The sequence below is a fragment of the Purpureocillium lilacinum genome, assembly GCF_023168085.1.
Source record: "Purpureocillium lilacinum CBS 284.36 DNA, scaffold_8, whole genome shotgun sequence".
Lineage (NCBI taxonomy): Eukaryota > Fungi > Ascomycota > Sordariomycetes > Hypocreales > Ophiocordycipitaceae > Purpureocillium > Purpureocillium lilacinum.
The window spans coordinates 525648-542759 of record NW_027072118.1 but is presented as its reverse complement, the minus strand read 5'-3'; the positions used below and the strand labels follow the sequence as shown (position 1 = coordinate 542759).

The following is a 17112-nucleotide window of genomic DNA, read 5'->3' as shown; positions in this document are numbered from 1 at the left end:
TCTCCGCTACTTCAGGGGTATCGTTGCGATTATGTGTGTATGTAAGTGGGTGGGTGTGTATGCGCTGAATAGGGGATATCGGCCGTGCCGGGGGGGTCGTGGGGTAGTCGGCCCAGTCATCATCGGATCCTCCGCCCGTCGAGAAACTTGGGACTGTTGGAGTCGTAGTAGCGGTCTCGCTGGGCCATCTCCCGGCGCGCCTTAAACGCCGCCTTTTCCTCCTCGTCCATGCTAAACGCCTTCTTGAACCAGCCAAAGGCACTCTTCTTCTTCTTGAGCGTCCTGTCGCTGTACGTCCGGTCCGAGGACGCGGCGGAGCCGCGGTCGTCGTACGTCGCCATCGTCACGTTGCTCAGCATGCTCATGCCGCCCAGGTTCGAGGGCTGGTTGCGCAGGTGCTGCGGCCGGAACTGCGACGCCCGGGGCCCTGCCGCCGTGTGGGGGCGCTGCTGGAGGGGCGAGTGCGGCGACGCCTGCACCGGGCGGTAGTACTGCTGGTGGTCGGAGCGAGGCGAGCGGGTGGTCTGCGGCCGCACGGGCGGCGACATGCTCATGTCGGAGCCCACGTTGGAGCCCTGGCGCCGGGAGCGACGGTCCGCGTCTGACGCGTACGCCGAGTCAAACGGATGTGAAACCGCCGTCCGCGGCGTCGCGTGCTGGGATGAGGGGCGATGCAACGGTGGCTCCGTGAAGGACCTCGGTGGGATATGGATCGCATCGGGCAGGTTCGTCTTGAGCTCGACGCGGTGGCGAATGGAAGTTTGCTTCCTCGGTAGGTTGCTGACGCTGCCGTTGGTGTTGCTGGTGTCGTTGCTCGGGGTGGCCGCATGGCTGCGTGGCTTGGCGTTGCCTGTCCCGACAGCGATGGTTGCCGCCTCCCGGAGCATGGGAGACGGGATCGGCTCAGGGGGCTGCGGGGTATACGTTCGAGGCTGAAGCACGTAGAGCGACTCTGGTTCCTCGGTTGACGTGCTGTGGAGGTCATCCTCTTTGGTGCTACTAGGCTCCGCCGTCGCAGATGAATGAGTGGACTGCTTCTCGGAGGGATGGGACTCGACGGAGCGCTTCTTGGAGACCTGACGGGCTGCCGACCGCGGGGGCAGCAGGGGGATGGCGCCAGGCAAGGGAAACTCAATCGTCTCTGCGTCTGTGTAGTCCATGGTCATGGGTCGAAGGTTGGTTGTCGACGCGCTGCGAAGGCTGGGGGGCGCGACAGACCGCACCACTGATTGCCTAGACGATATCGAGGGGACAGACGTCGAATTGCTGAGCGTCGCCTGTTGAACGGGTCTCGCAACTGATTGTCTGGATGATGTCGATGGGATCGACGTTGAATTGCTGGGGCTCTGTGCGATGCGAGCGAGGTGTGGCGCTGTAAATGGAGGAATCATGGCCTACGGACGTTAGCATCCTCGCCCGCCCGGATCGGCTCGTATACTCACCCAAGTCCTCCGGCTGACCTCGCCGGCCTTCTTTTCCATCTCGGCAATCACAGTCGTCAGCCGAATAATGAGGTTGTTGACCTCTTGGGTGCGGTCGTTGATTTCGTCAAACGCATTGAGCCACCCCTCGGCGTTGCCCTTCATGGCGTCGATGACATCGGCCACGTCCGGTCGTGTGAGTCGCAAGGACTCATCCGTCTCGTCGCTCAGCCAGCTCGTAAAGGCAGCCGTGCACTGGAGGCCCGTATCGATGTCATCGTCCCATTGCGTCATGGCCGCATTCGTCCGCGAAAGAACGTGGTCGATTTTCTGATTGCCCTCAAGGATTTCGCAGCGAAAGTTGCGATCCTCGAGCAGTTCCTCAAAGACGTTGACATTGGACAGGGGTAGCTTGAGATGCTCGATGCGGCCGTTGAGGTCCTCTGTCGCCTGGTTCAGGTCCTCGAGCGTGACTTCGAGGAACTCGTCTATCTCGTCAATATGACCCTGCAGGATGCTGATGACCTGGGCGTTGCTGTTGGCCATGCCTTTGAGCATGAGGTAGACGCCAAACGAGATTTGCGCGAGGAGCTTAAACAGCTCGTGCTGCTTCTGGCCCGGACGGTAGCGCCAGGCCCTGTCAAAGGGCTCTGCATCGCGGGCCTGGGCAATGAGCTGGTCCCTCCGCGCCGGGGCATCGAGCTCCCTCAGCTTGGGCTTGGCGACAATGGTCCCGCTGGTGACCTCGTCCAGAGACTCGGTGAATGCATCCTGCAGCGACGGGATTGGGTGGACGGGTATGGCCTGGGCCGGCGGCGCGGGGCCCGGCGACGGGGGAACGTGGGGCTCGGCGGCGGGGAGTTCCTGAGGCTGCGGCTGCGGCTCGTGAGTTTGCAGCTTGAGAGGCTCGGGCGTCGCGGGCATCTCGACCGGCGCCGTCTTCCTCTCCGTGTCGAGGCCGTCGAGCTCGACGTAGGCGGCAGCGGGCGCCTTGGCGGCAGGAGCGGCCGAGGCATCAGGCTTGTCGGGGATGCGAAAGTCGGACGGGAAGAGCGACATGCGCAGGCCGTCACCAAGGTTGAGCGGCGGCAGCTGTGTCGACGTCATGCTGTCAGATGTGCCTTTGTGAGAGATGAGGGATGGCGTGGACAAGCGAGGAGAGGCGCGAGCGTCTGCCGCCGGGGCGAGAGGCTCCTCTATGAGTTGGCCGTTGGCTGCGGCGGCCGCGGGGTTCGAGCGTGCGAGGCTTGAAGTGAAGAGCGAGGTATTGCAGTAAGCGAGGGACAAGTCAAGTCAAGCGTTGGTCCCGACTCGAGCGACGGAGGCAGATGGGATCGACTCGCCGCCCGCGATCAGACGGACGTTGCTGCCCGGGCTCGTCGTGGTCAGCGGCGGGGAACTGCCATGAGCGACCGGACGGCCCCAAGGAATGGGATTCCTCCGCAAAGGAAGGCCAGACGCTGCGCGGTGAGTCCGGCGACGGCGTCGTCTCGTCTCTGAAGAAGGGCCCAGGTGAGACGGGCGGCGACGCTGCTGAAGATGGAAGTGAGACAAGGACCCGGCGTGCGTGTGTGCGTGCGTGTGTGCGTGGACGGCGCGGCAGGGTCGGCGACCCGGCTGGGCCCGCCGAGCGATCAATTAAATGCTAGTTGGACGGCACGCCCAGGTTGGGCTTTCGCTTCAGGGCGCCGTGGTGGGTGAATGCGCGAGAGGGTTGCGAGTCAAAGGGCGGAGAGGAGAAAGGGGACGACGAGGAGGAAACGGTCGAGCAAGAAAGGGAGGGCAAAGGTGGTGCTGAGACGAAGGAGGTGACGGGAGAGGATGGCGCGGTGGTCCACGGGCGCGCAGAGGCTTCTGGGGACGTGATGCGCCCTGGGCCTGGGTTAGGTACCTACACCGGTACCCTGAAAGGCGCTCCGCGGGTTTTCCAGGTTGAGGTGTGTTTGCGTCGCATCGTTCGTACAGCAGGTTGGCCTGAGCATCAGCAGCAGCAGCGGCGCCGGGAGCAGAGCATGAGCGAAATGCAAGGCAAGCAAGCGAACCCTAGACTCGCCTCGACCGCCATGCCCTGCCCTGGGCTCGTTGTTGGCGCTGCATCGCCAGCAGCAGGCTGCCGCTGCTGCACCTTTGTGCACCCATTCCCATCCGGCCGGCCCTCGAGCGTCGGTCCCCATGCGTCCCATCCCATCCCATCCCATCCCATGCGTCCGCTCATTGATTGCACCATGCCGAGCCCGTCTAAACTTCTCTAGCGCTGGCGATAGCGTCCGCGAGCGTCGCCCAAAAGGGGTTCACGGGACGGCCGTGGCGGGGGGGTGTGCCCCTGGCTAGGCCCTGTCGTGCAGCCACGGATCCCCACCGCGCGTCGTGCTGCTAATTTGGGCGTCGGCGGCGGCGGCGGCGGCGTTGGGGACATGGGGCGGCGGGCTCAGGAACAGGAACAGGAACAGGCTCAGGAACTGGCGCCTCGACGGGAGGCGTTTGGCTGGCTGGCTGGCTGGGCGCGACCGCCCCCCTTTCGTGTGAATGGCGGTGGTACGACGGCGCAGTGGAGGTGGTGGTGATGGAGCGTCGGTCGGCGCAGGCACCCGACATTGATGAGGCCCTCATTACGGAGTAGGGGGAACAGCCAATCCCCCCGCTGGATTGTCAAGTCCACAATGTCAATGACGACGACGAAGCCGTGACGAACAGTCGCTGTTGCTTGGCAGAAGGGAAGCAATCAATTTCGACCAAGGGCGGCCGGCCGCCGTTTGACACCACCTTTCGGCGAACGCACCCAGCCCAATCCATTTCGCCGCTGCACAAGCGCCACAGAAACGACAGACGTTTGTTTGTCGCTGGGCCCGTTGGGCGGTCCCGTTGTTGTTGTTGTCGTCGTCGTCGTCGTCGTCGTCGTCCACGCCTGCTGGCGAGACAGCGCGTTTCAAACTGCAAGGCCCGGGCCAGGCCAGACAAAGATCTGCGCTCGCGTGGGCGGGTTCGGTGCAGGGCGCGGCCGGGCTTCTGGAATGTCGCGCCGTGCCTGACCACAGGTGAGACAGGTGGCATGTGCGGCGGGCGGGCGGGCGGGCGATAGACGGTCGGGGTCCCTGCCTGCGCACAGATGCGGCTGCGTACGTGCCCATCCGTCGTCCCATCATGATGCCGCCCAGCCGCCGCGTGGGACATGACAGGACCGGCGGGCGGGGGGAGAGTAGAGAGGATCTGAGACAGAAATGGCTCACGACGGCGTGCGTTTCGTCGTCGTCGTCGCCGCCGCCGCCGCCGCTGCTGCTGCTGCTGCTGCTGCCATTGCCAACGCGCTGATTCGGCGGTTTTGCTGACGACGTTTGTCTACGCGGCGGGACGAGTGGTGTGTGGTGCTGTGTAGTGGTGCGTTTTGGGACTGCGGCACATCTCTCCAGCGTTGGGAGCATTCAGCAGCAAGCACTTCATTCGCCAGCATGCGGCAAATACTGTCCAAAAGTCCGTTCTTGGCCTATGCTGCTGCCCTTTATTATGCAGCCTTGAAAGGCAAGTTCCTCGTCGACTCTGTACGTAACGCACATGTATGACTACCGGGCTTTCCTGGTGTTGGGCCAAGGTCCTTGACCACCACCACCACCACTTCGACTGCAGTCGTCCACTAACGGGTGCTCCTAGGGCGTGCAGCGACGGACAAAGGTCTCGACGCCATGGAACGCACACGCGCACCCACGCCTGCAGTCGCAGTCGCAGTCGCAGTCGCATGCGGTCGACGTCTGCGAGGCGCCTCCCGCGGCCCTCATTCGCGGGCGCTGGAATTGCGCTGCGACGAGGCAGGCAGCTGTATGGAAAGGGGGGAGGGCGCATCTCAGCCTGCAGGCAAAAAAGCTTCACCAACGGCCGCAGTGTGTGCGTCTGTGGTGTTGTCGTCGATTCCGCCATGCAGCTCATCCCCCATGTCTCATCTCACGCTCCCCTTCCCCCGTCTCGTCTCATCGCATCGCGTTTCGTCTCGCCTCGTCTTTGTCCTGGCGTCGCATCGTGTCATCCCATGTCATGTGCACTTACCTACTGTACGTATGTAGTTACAGCACGCACCGCACAGGCAGTGCTTCAATCCCCGAACACGATGGCGGGCCGCCAAGCCCGTTTCTTCCGGCCCGGACTTTGTGTCATTGAGGCATCCAATTCATCCATTCATCCAATTCATTACACTACGCGGGGGCCCTACCCTGTCTGGCGTGGACCGAGCCGAACTACCCACGGCACTCGCTTTATTAACCTGTCCGCCTCCCCGACCGCTGCGTTGCGCTTGCGGGCACATCAGCCCCCCCCCCCGCCCCTTGCTCCCCGGCGGCTGCTGTCATTCCATTGATTGATCCGCACGGCCACCGGCACCGGCCCCAGCAGCCGCACCAGGCGCCTCAGCTCGCGGGCCCAAAGCAGCAATGACAGACACGGCGCGCCAGGGGTAACAAACGTCTTTGAAACGGCCGCTCCCGAGCACAGCCACAGCCGCCCGTCGGAGGCTTTTTTGTCTTCTTGTCTCTCTCTTTTTTTGTCCGTTCCTTTCTCTTTTTTTTTGGTTCCTGGGTGTGCGTGCCCTCCTCTTCGTGCATTTCCCTTTCCAGCCTCACCAAACGTGTCATAGCCCCCAATCCCCGCTCTCGTCTCTTCCCGAAACCTAAACAAACGGGACATTCTTCCCCCCAACCTGTCCGGATCACCAGATTATCTCGCGAAATGGGGGCCCCAAACCCAGCCGTTGGGGATATCGCGGGCGGGCGCCGACGGCTTGTCCTGTCGTGTTGGGCCAGTAGAAAAATGCGAAGCGGCTCGCGCTGGGGTAAATGCCCCCGTCTGTACCAACCTGCCGCGTCGGGGGCGTCGTCGTCCCAGGTTTGTTCACAATTCGCGGGCCAGCCCTAGGTAGCGAGGTGATGCGCCGGGGCGGTTGTTAGTGCAACGCGCTACGGGGATGGCGCCTTGCAGGGCGCGCGACAGCGGCGGCCGGGCCTAGTAGGTCTGCCGACAGCCAACTGCCAACTGCCGTGCGCCCTGCTTCATGGAGCTGGAGGCACAGTCTCACTCTATGGTGCGGTGCTGAACACCAGGGCTGGCCCCGTTCCCGGCCCAGCCCTATCGCCCATCACATCGCCGCCGACAGACGCGAGAACCGGGCCAATCTCCAGCAAGCGCATAAACACGAACCGTCCACTCCCATGTCTCATGCCCCAACACGTAGAGCGCCAGCCCCAGAGAGAGCGTGAGCGTGCCGAGTTTGCGACGTGGTCCCCCTCAGCCCCCCTCCAAGCCAAGCTGACTCGAGGAACCGGGGTCCTGCCCGCCGCATTCGTACCTTAGGGCTATACCACGCCGCCTAAGCGTTGGGAATCTTTTTCCCAGGGTCCCCGACTGCTCAGTCGAGGCCAGTACCGGTCGGCGGTAATACTACTTGTAAGCCACCTCGGCCGCCAGGCGCGAGTCGTCGTCCCTTAACCTTTTACGTATGCGCGTCTCGATCGTGCGCTCCTCGCCCCTCGCCCTCATGGCGCGCGTCCGCGGCGTCTTCTCCTTTGGCTCCGGCCCGTGGGATCCCTCGCACCGGTTTGAGACGTCATGGCTGCTTTCCCCGTGGCCGCTGTTCGCCGTCCGCGCCCTGTTTGTGAGTCTCCGTTCCGTCCCATCTCCGTCTCGTCTGGTCAATGGCTGATGATGGACGCACACCCACCTCGTGCAGAGCGTCTATGCCTTTGTGACCCTCTTCTTCATCATCGGCTGGGAATGCACCCATGACGCCGCCGGCGGCTGTCGCGTCGCGCGCCAGTCGTTTTCCTACTTCACCGTCCTCACCTACTGGGGCCTCGCCTTCTACCTCCTCGCCGCTGCGGTCCACACCGGCACCTACGCCCTGACCGGCCGGCCGCTGCTCGACCGCCTGCCGCAGCCGCTGCGGGCCCTCCACTCCCTCTTCTACACCACCGTCGTCACGCTGCCGTTCCTCGTCACCATCGTCTTCTGGGCCGTCATCTACAAGGGCGCCTGGTTCCCCACCGTCTTCGAGGGCTGGCACAATGTCAGCCAGCATGCCATGAATTCGCTCTTCGCCCTATTCGAGCTGGTCGTCCCGCGCACCGCGCCTCCGAATCCCGTCCATCTGCTCTGGCTGATCCTCATCCTGCTGGGGTATCTCGCCGTCGCGTACGTGACCCTCGCGGACCAGGGCTTCTACACGTACAGCTTCCTCGACCACGACGCCGTCGGCGGGAGGGGCTACGTCGCCGCATACGCCTTCGGCATCGCCGTCGCCATCGTCATCATTTTTGGAGTCGCCTACGGCCTCATCTGGCTGCGGAGGTGGGTTACGGAAACGAAGCTCGGCATGGAGGGCAAGCTCGCGGAGCAGGAGGTCTGCGACGGAGCTGAGATGAGCACCATCCAGCCCAAGGATCGTGAGGCGTCGGTAGTATAGGTTCGTCAGATATTGCTACATCGTCTAATAGCTCTAATTCCTCGCATGACGGGCTCTGTCCCGATTAATGCAATGCTGTGGCTCCTCAATTACACGAACCCATCGTTCAGCATTTCAGCGTCGCTCCCTTGCGCTTTTCCTCTTCTCGTATCTCAAACATGACCTGGATGCCGACAAACAGACATGAGCATGCCACCACCAAAAACATGACACCTGTGACGTTAGCACGGCTCCATATGTCGAACAGGCGGTGTACTTACCGGACCAGTCATGTAGGATTCCCTTGATGATGCTCTCCAGGCCGTCCAGCCCGACCGCAAAGCCGACCAGGTTCGCCGCCATCATCATCAGCACATTGGCCACGGCGCCCACACAGCACAGCATCCTGTACTCGGTCGGCCGGCTCTCCCACTTGCGTTTAGGGAAAATCGCCGCCGCCGCCCACTCTGGGACCATGAAGAGAACAATCAGCCATCCCCAGATGAGCAGCCGCATCTGAATGTCGTGCCATAGCGCGACAAACGTAAACACCAGCAGATACGTGATGATGGACCGCGCAATGGCTCGCCAGTTGCGAAACGACGCGCCCCCGAGCGGCACGTAAATGTAGCGAATCAGCCATCGGTTGTAGGAGCGGTGCCACGCGCGCCAGAACAGCTGCGTGCTGTAGTTGTTGCTCACGCAGCGCACCATGTTCTCGGGCGGGTCGATGCCGTCGATGAGCGACCACAGGCGGAAGAGCCGCCATGGCAGGAGCAGCTTGAGCCAAATGATGTGCAGGTTGAAAAAGGACAGCATGCTCAGCTGCGCCGCCGTGTACTCGCCCCACACGGGGTTCGCCTTGCTGATAGCGCCCACGTAGTCAAAATGCAGCACCAGCTCCATGGCGAGAAACACAAGCACGAAGCGCACGCCGTAGCGGATCGTCCGCGACGCCTCGATGCTGGTCGCGCGATGCTTGAGCTGCGAGATGTAGTCGTTGAAGGTCAGGATCGGCCCCACCAGGTACAGCGGGGCGTACACCGCATAGGCGACGTAGTTGCGAAACGTAAAGTCCCGGACGTCGGCGGGGATGGTGATGCGATCTCGCTCCGACAGGTTGGCCGGGTCTAGCTGCTTCTTCTTGGGTGTATTAGATAACGTCAACCAGCGCCCGGGTCTGGATCCCTTACCTCGAGCCCGTTGGCCGTGCGCTTGTCAATGCTCCAGTAGTAGTCCATGTTGAAGCTGATGAGCCGCAGGATGGTGATGTTGAACAGCACCTCCCACCGCGCCATGATGCCGCCGAAGCCATCCAGCCACGCACCCCACTGCACCAGCGTAGAGTCGGCCGACGCGATGTGGGCAGCCAGCCACTGCAGGTGGTATCCCTCGCACAGCTCGTTGGCGAACAGCGTGGAGATGTTGAACACCCACGTCACCGCGGGGATGTAGTTCCGCGGCAGCTTCATCGCGATCTGGTAGTTGACATACAGGATGGCGAGCACCTTGAATGCCGACACGCCGTGCAGCGCGAGGAGGAAGATGATTGCAAACGCAAAGTCGAACGACGCCCGCAGCTCCAGCCGCCCAGCTCCGCTCGAGGTCCGCGCAGGCTGCTGGTAGACGGCGTTCCACACCCTCCGTAGCAGCGGATGGAAGAGCAGCAGCGCCCCCATGTACGGCAGGTTGCCTCGAAACGTGTGGTACTGCGCGTCCGAGAGGTCGACTTTGCGGCCGGGTATCCAGCCGTCGGACAAGAAGCGCTCATACTTGTGGTATCTCGGATCCGATGCTAGGTCCGGTCAGCACATGACACTCCAATTTCGACTGGGCCAAGGGGCACCCACGCCGGGAGACGGTATACGGGATCCAGAACATGGTCGGCACCGCCAGCAGAAAGACCACATAGTAGAGGTAAAACTCGGGAGTGTGCCATTTCGGCGGCTGCGCACGCGCCTGCGCCTTGGCTGCCGCCTCTCTGCTGGCTGCGGGATCGCTACGCGCGTCGATGACGCTCTGGTAGGGAACGGACGAGGACGAGGTGAAGCGAGTGTCGAGGGTGTCGAGGTCGTAGACCTTGCCGAGGAGCGACAGCGCGCCCATGGCTGGTGATTGAAGCGAGCGGAATCCCGAGGTCGGGCTCAGGGCATCGTGGTACGCGCTCGGGGCAACGACGCGGTGGACAGGGTCGGTCGCGATTGGTAATGGACGAGATGTCGTTGCTGGAACGTGTCTTGTGAGGTCCGTCCTGCTGGTGGGGCCTCGGCGAATTGGACCCCTGAGCCGGGGAGGCGTCACATGGAGCCGCCAAATTCAGGTACCTGACACCTACAGGGTAGGCCGGAGCAACGCGGTCGTTGCACCGGACATCCACGTACGAAGTATATGAGATGCTACAGTCGTACTTGATGCAAGTTCAAATGAAGACACGACGGTAGGAATGATCTCTTTCAGAGGCATGGTCAACCCTGTATAGTAACGAGGCCACGTTTAACGTCCCCAGCTTTGCTCCGTCCTCACTTCGCTTTGGAGAACCGGGGATCCTCGTCCACCTCGGACTGCAGAGCAGACTGGACCAATGTCCTCTTCGGGCAAAGGGAAAGCTGAAAATCTAGGGAAGCTCCTGGTAAATTGATATTAATCATCATGTGTCGGACATGCCGCACTTCAATGGTCGCTCGACCCCTCATGCCGCCTCAGTTGCAGTCCGAGGCCGGAGCGCTTCACAAATCATCCTCCGAGTACATTTACTTTGCAAGGTCTCGGAAGACCATCTTACGGTTGCCGAAGCAGCCCACACACTCTTGTTCGGTTCATTGACGTGACGTTGGGCGTCGTCGTCGCGGACCCAACAGCCCGTTCCAGCGGTCTCATGATTTCGCCAACATCGAGACTACAGCAATGGTAAGGTTACAGCACATACCTGCGTATAACACCGACGCACGGCATCCGAAGGGCTCTTGGAGGAAATGGCCGACTCCTAAAGCCGACCCGGGCGGCAAGCCTCGCACTCGCAACCGGCTGCGTCCTGCCAGGCAGACAGGGTGTGTCCCCAGCTGCCATCTTTCCAAGACGAACGCAGGGATAGACGGGCGTGACCAACAGGCGTCTCGCGTGCCAGGGTGTGTTTGGCCACAAAATCGGATTACGGGATCCAGGCGATGAACTTGTGACCTTGGCCGGCCACCGTGCTGACGTGGACATCCAGACAGGACGTGATCGAGCGCCCGGCATCCTGCGCCGTCGTACTATACTACGAATACCGTCGATTCAAGCCAGGGCACCTCACATTCGTTGAGCATTTGTCAAGTTGCGACAGTGCGCCATTGTTTGACGGTAATTGTGTCGGGTTGTTGTCGAGAACAAGTCTCAGACATCGGCATCAGCCGAGCGCCCCAGCCGGTACGGGCGGGCTGCAACGGGGCATTGTGAACTCGCCCAGGTTCACGGACGTGCGGGCGAACTGCTCGACGGTGGAGCGCATGCAAGGCTAGCCGGCGATAGGCCTTTGAAGCATCGTGCGGCGGCAGCGCAGCCGAAAAGTCCCCAGGAGACTTTGTTAGGGCCGATGCCAGACACACACAATGTCATGGCCATCTCGGCGATTCGCGTTCTCAAACACATCAAAGCGCGCCATCGCACGTAGCATGTGCAACTCATGCGGTGAGCGTCCAGTCGTTGGTCGTCCACCTGTCCGTGATTCGCGAGCGGCCTGACGGCCGACGAGACAAGATGAGGGAGTGTGATCGGGAGATGCGGTCGTTGGCGGCGCTGTCTCCGGTCGAAAACCGGCATGCAAGGTCGCCCGGAGCACCAGGCAGACGGCCGGAGACAGCTCTACGCGCCTTGAAGGTACCGCCACCTCACTCTCCTGCGCGGCAACGGCAGGTGGTACCTGTACTTGGTGCAAACGTAACAGTCGCGTAACATGGGCGCTCCCGTGGCGCGGGTGACTTGGCTCACGAGGTGGTGCCACCGCAGCCCGAAGCGGCTTCCACGGCCTTGGCTTGACATTGCTTTAGCCTCGGGCCTGGGTGGTACGGAGACGACGGGTATGCGCCCGTGAGAGCAGAGCCGCCTCCTGCGGCCGGCGAAGGGTGATGGAGATGGCCAACGTGCAGCTCACGGGGCACGGCCAAAGCAGGTGGAGGCTCGCATCGCTGGTCGGCGGTGCTAGTCTCCGCTGCGGCCATGTTTGCGCAATGGCGAGCGACGACGAGCGTCCAATGGGCCGCCGGCCGCAGCGATATCACCGGTCGACCGGCAGCGGCCGGGCAGAAGTACCCAGACGCCGGGGAGCGGGTCGTGGCGTAGTAGGCGAGGCAGTGTCTGAGGTGAGTCGTTGGGGATGCCACTTTCGAGGGCAGCATGTAATGGCAGAGGCGCGGCGGCGTCTGCGGGCCATCATCACGACGCAAGACGGGTGCATCTCGAGACGGTGCTGTTGCTGGATTCGGAGACGAGTCGTGGCCCTTGTCCGGCGATCAGCAACGTCGCACAACGGCGGGAGAAAATGGCAGGCGGTGGTTCGCCGGGCGGTGGTTTGTCGCGGCACGTGCAACGCCTGGCCCTTTGGTCACGCTTCATGCGGTGCATTTTATGGTGGGAAAGTGCGATGGCGGTCCTGCCTTGCTTGCGTGTGGTCGGGGGACTCGGGACTCAGAAGTCAGGACTCGGCACTCAGGAGTCAGCAGCACGCGCGAGCCCCAAACCCTCACCTCGACACAAACACGCCGGCGTCGCACTTTGACCAGCTCTGCTCGGCCGACAAGGTTCAACAATGCAAGTCACGATCTGCCTTCCCCAGGGCGACGAAACCGGCAGTGTCAGTCCGAGTTCGTACGACAGATACCCACCAAGGTCCGAGCGAGGGTTGCACTGCGGTGGCACCCAGGCCCTGCGTAAACGGGCCACTGACGATGGAACGGGCAGGCAACTTTTCCCGAGAATGCTTCCTAGGGGTTCGATCGCCCGTCACCAACCCAATGCCAGTGTGCAAGACGCAGGCAAGGATGGCTGGCATGGCAGATCTGCCGCAATCTGATCGCGCCGCGGTGGGGAGATGCAGCTCGTCGGCCTCGCACACCAGGGGGCCAGCGGAGGTGCTCGTTGGTCGGCGGCCAGGCCGTCCGCAAACACCACCAGCGTCCGCCGTTGGACAAGGGGACCCCTTCCCGATGCCAATTCGACTTGTCTTGAACCGGCTCTTGGACTCGACCGGCTCTTGGGGCGTGGCGGCCCAGGACACGGGCAGGACTCAGGAGTTAGGAGTCGATGGCCGCACACACAAGTCGTCGAAAAGCGGGGGATTGGTGCGCGGGACTGGCGAGGCACGCATCGGCGGACGAGCTTGGGGGCCGTGGTCCCCATGGTCCCCTTGCAATCCAATCCACCTTGGCCCTGGACGGACGGAGGTGGCGCTTGGCCGGTGGATGGATCTGATGGCGGCGTCGCTGCTCCCGCCCGTCCCCATCCGCCATCGTCATGCCGCCCAGGCCAGCCCTTCCCCCAGGCCGGACGTAGCCCAGTCAGCCCACCCGCCCAGAGACCCCCATCACGATGGCATTCTTCGCCAACTATCGACGAGCCACACAGCCAACATGCAGACGAGCAATCCGCGCCCAGCCAACACGTTTGCTTCTCGGCTTGCCTCACCTATGGGCGAACCGGCGTCCCGGTAGCCGCAATGGCACGCCGGCGACCAACGCAACCGGACAGAGCCTTTTGCCTATGGCCGATCCGCAGATTATCACCGACACGGCGCTGGGCCCAATCACGGGGCAGCGGCCGACGGCGATAATGCCCGCCCGCCGCCCGCCTGGCTGGCCTCCGCGCCGATGCCCTTCCCCAACGGCGTTTTGTCCAGCCCGCACCGATAGACCGACCCGGGCGCCGCGCAGCGCAGCGCAGCGACGCAAACGAACGAACGCCTGCCCACCCCCGGTGCCTCTCCTGTTTCGCGACCGGCCCCTCGATTCGCCAGGGCTCTGTGCTGGTGCTGCTTTGCCTGTCTGGACGCCTGTGTGCCTATTTGCCTGCCTGCCTGTCTGCCGTCGGCTACCCGCCCACGATTCATCTCCCCTCTCCTGCTGCCACAAAGCCTTCGTCCCCGGCAGCGAACCAGGCCAGGCCAACGTTTCTACCCGGAGCCCATCATCAGCCATCAGGGGATGAGCGCCCCGCCGGCCCAGAGAGCCGCGCGAGCCCCAATGCGACGTGCCACACAGCGCTCGAGGCCGTCGATTCGGCCGCACTTCCGTCTCTGCAGCGTGCGCTCCCGACCTTGACGCTACCTTGCCCGCCCGGTCTGCCCATGGCTCTGGGCTAGACACATCCAGGAGGTCGGTCGGCCCCCTCTGCCGGGGCGATCTTGTCGTTCCCTACACCTCTCCACCGGGGCTCCGCAATGGCCTGGCGGCTTTGATGTGCCGCGTGCGAGACGAGGGCGTCGCACCCGATACATATACACGGCTCGGCCGCTCTGTGACAATCTCGCTGTTTCTCTCACACTCCCCCGTGTCTCCCGCCCTGCATGCTTCCGTGTCCGCTCCGGAGCCGTGCTCTGCGCCTGGACGCTTTATAAAATCATCGTCCTGCTCCTCACCTGCGCGCTCCGGGCTTTGCCTTTTTTTGCATGTGCTGCTGATCCCAAGCACACTCGAAGTCTGCCATTCCTCCTGTCGACCGGGCGCGCCCAGCTTCCTCGGCACCCCTTGGCAGCCCAACGCGACCGGTTAACCGCGAAACAACCCCCCTCGGGCCCCTGGTGTGGCCAGCACCCTCACTCTCTCCTCAGTGAACCATCGCCGGACATTGTTGCTGCTGTAAGTCACTCTGCCGTTCTTACTAGTCCCGTCTGCCTGCACACACGACCGCCTCTCGTGTCGACGCGCCCGAGGCATGTCATGCGCACGTCGTCCCCACACGGCACCCAATGTCTCTCCTCGACCACCCTCTTGACGCCGAGGCATGAGTGGCTGGAGGCCCGGAGCGGTGTCGTGACCGGCATGCCAGATGCCTGTACACGTCCGTCTCTTGCCTCTGCCTCTTTGCGTGCGACATCAGCACCATCGCGTCCCCTTTTCCGTCCTTTGTGCCCTTCTGTTTGTAATCGTGTTTGCACATCTCTGACACTGTTTAGATGGGTATGAGACTCGCCAACAGCCAGCGCCGTTGAATCTAACCACTCCACAGCCAGCAGACAGGAGCCGAGCTACGACGGCATGGACGCCAGCAACGATCCTCGCGCCGCTGACAGGGTGCCCGTGAGCATGGAGGCTGGTCCCTCCCGATGCCACATGGAATCCTCTTTCCTCAACATACTTCACTCTACTGGTTTCGCCGAGTGGGCAGCGCGTGCCGAAGCCCAGAATCAGCAACTAGGCGTGACCACGCCCGCATGGCCGGCCGACCGCGAGACGGGCACCTCATCGTCATCCGACGGCAAAAGCCGCAAGTCGTCGGCATCATCTCGGTCGAGCAACAAGTCGTCCTCCGCAAAGAAGGGACCCCGGTCGCGAAAGCCCAAGGACGGAGAGGGCAAGGGCAAGTCGCGGGCCAGCCGAAGCAAGAGGACAGAGGAGAGCGTCGAGGAAGACGAAGAGATGGACGCCGAGGCCTACGAACGGGAGAATTTTGTGCCTCACTACTCCAACTACAACACCATGGATGCGGAGCTCAACATCCTCAAGCGGCATCTCATGCAGCGGGGAGGATTCTCATGATATACCCGAGCACGCGACAGCACGGCCTCACCACTCGGCACGGCGCCTCAAGACAGGACCCTCCCCATTCATGTCTTTAAGGGAGGACAGAGCACACCGGCGTTTGGCGCCGCCCACCTGGACCAGCGAATCTTTCTGGAAGGGACTCATTGGCATCAGATCCAGTAGCATGAGGATATCCCGGACGGGTGACCATGTTATGACTAATGAACACAATAATCACACCAAGTTGAATACACAGCGGCAGCGGGACGTCTGCCGTATACAATAATCTGAGTCGTCGGCCGACACCTGATGTAGTCGCGAATCTGTGTGAACCAGTGCAGGTCATTGTGACGTGCCCATGACAACGAAAGTGATGGTCCGTCGACGAAGCCTGCGTGTGAAGAAGGGTGTGTAGACTTCAACTACTCGCCAATCCACCACCACCATCACTCACCGCCAACAACATCAATGGCCCGCATCCCGGTCGGCAAGTTGCCCGACGGACACCCACATCGGCCGCACATCGGCATACCTTCGCGGCCGCAACGACGGGCGATCGCCTGCCGGCCGGCACGGGGAACCCAAGGGGTGGGCGGGCAGTCGCCACAAGCGGGCTCTCCGTTTTGTGGGCGCGGGCGGGTGCCGCTGGAGTCGTGATCGACGGCGAGCCGGCCGGCGCGCGGCGGCGGGCAAACCGCCCAGCTAAGTAGGTGGACAGCCCACACAGCTCAAAGGGACAAACAAGGGCAGGAGTTTGCCGGTGTGCGTTTGGGAGGAGAGAGCAGCACGCAGGGCGGACGAATGAGGGGCTGTGCTGTGCAGGCGATGGCAGGCTGTAAGTAAGTCCCAATGACTTGCATAAGCGGCCCGGCCAGAGAGGCAAATCGCCACAACCGCACTTGGTTGCGGCAGCAGATCTGTCACCCGGGTGCGCCTCCGACGTCGATGATTACACACAGAGGCGCACACAAACAAGCCATCGAACCGGCGCAGGAATCAACGAACTTCCAAAAAAAAAAAAGGCAGCGTTGAGAAATTGCAAAAATTCTACTTCATACTAAGTGGGTGTTGCACCGAGCAGCAGCTCTAGGGACGGAGATACGAAAAGCAGAGATGCAGGGCGAGCGACGACGGTTAACACGAACCAACCCAGTAAGTACTAGGTAGGCTGACAGTTGGTTGTACGTAGTACAAGTACCCAGGAAAAAGGCAAAAAAAAGGCAAAAAGAAAATCTCCAGGGCGTGAATCGAACACGCGACATTCCGGTTAAACTGAGGCAAATTACAGCCGGACGCCATGAACCAACTAGACCACCCGGAGATTGGGCGGTTGGTGGGACTGAATCCCTGCCAACTGTTGGCAACGGGCTCGTTAATTACTGCTATACGGGGCTAGCATTTTGTGAACCCAAACTTCAACGTTTCGCTGTGCCGACGACACACCCTATAGAGCTGACTGCATCTGCCTTGAAGGTCTCAGCTCAGGCACTGAACATCGCTCAAATTCGTATTCAGGTACGTGGCAGTAGTCATGCTATTCCTGGCGATCGAAGGCAGGACT

General features: G+C 62.2%; 4 protein-coding genes and 1 non-coding gene across 5 annotated transcripts; 2 read left to right on the top strand and 3 right to left on the bottom strand.

Moving 5' to 3' along the window:
* Positions 1-119: 119 nt before the first annotated feature.
* PLICBS_010062 (uncharacterized protein) lies at positions 120-2528 on the bottom strand (the record flags this gene model as incomplete). Its single annotated transcript, XM_018327136.2, has 2 exons — positions 120-1394; positions 1443-2528. 2 exons carry the CDS (start codon positions 2526-2528, stop codon positions 120-122), a joined length of 2361 nt encoding a protein of 786 aa, XP_018174167.2.
* A 4408-nt stretch (positions 2529-6936) lies between these two features.
* On the top strand, positions 6937-7860 carry PLICBS_010061 (uncharacterized protein; the record flags this gene model as incomplete). The annotated part of the gene is made up of 2 exons (XM_018327137.2): positions 6937-7053; positions 7129-7860. The coding sequence occupies 2 exons, from the start codon at positions 6937-6939 to the stop codon at positions 7858-7860; spliced, it is 849 nt and encodes a 282-aa protein (XP_018174168.2).
* A 106-nt stretch (positions 7861-7966) lies between these two features.
* On the bottom strand, positions 7967-9945 carry PLICBS_010060 (glycerol transporter; the record flags this gene model as incomplete). Its single annotated transcript, XM_018327138.2, has 4 exons — positions 7967-8073; positions 8121-8982; positions 9033-9634; positions 9690-9945. The coding sequence occupies 4 exons, from the start codon at positions 9943-9945 to the stop codon at positions 7967-7969; spliced, it is 1827 nt and encodes a 608-aa protein (XP_018174169.2).
* A 5038-nt stretch (positions 9946-14983) lies between these two features.
* On the top strand, positions 14984-15566 carry PLICBS_010059 (uncharacterized protein; the record flags this gene model as incomplete). Its single annotated transcript, XM_065601783.1, has 2 exons — positions 14984-14987; positions 15037-15566. 2 exons carry the CDS (start codon positions 14984-14986, stop codon positions 15564-15566), a joined length of 534 nt encoding a protein of 177 aa, XP_065457855.1.
* Positions 15567-16783: 1217 nt separating this feature from the next.
* On the bottom strand, positions 16784-16872 carry PLICBS_010058. The gene has a single exon. It is a non-coding gene; the product is annotated as a tRNA-Tyr (tRNA).
* Positions 16873-17112: the final 240 nt, after the last annotated feature.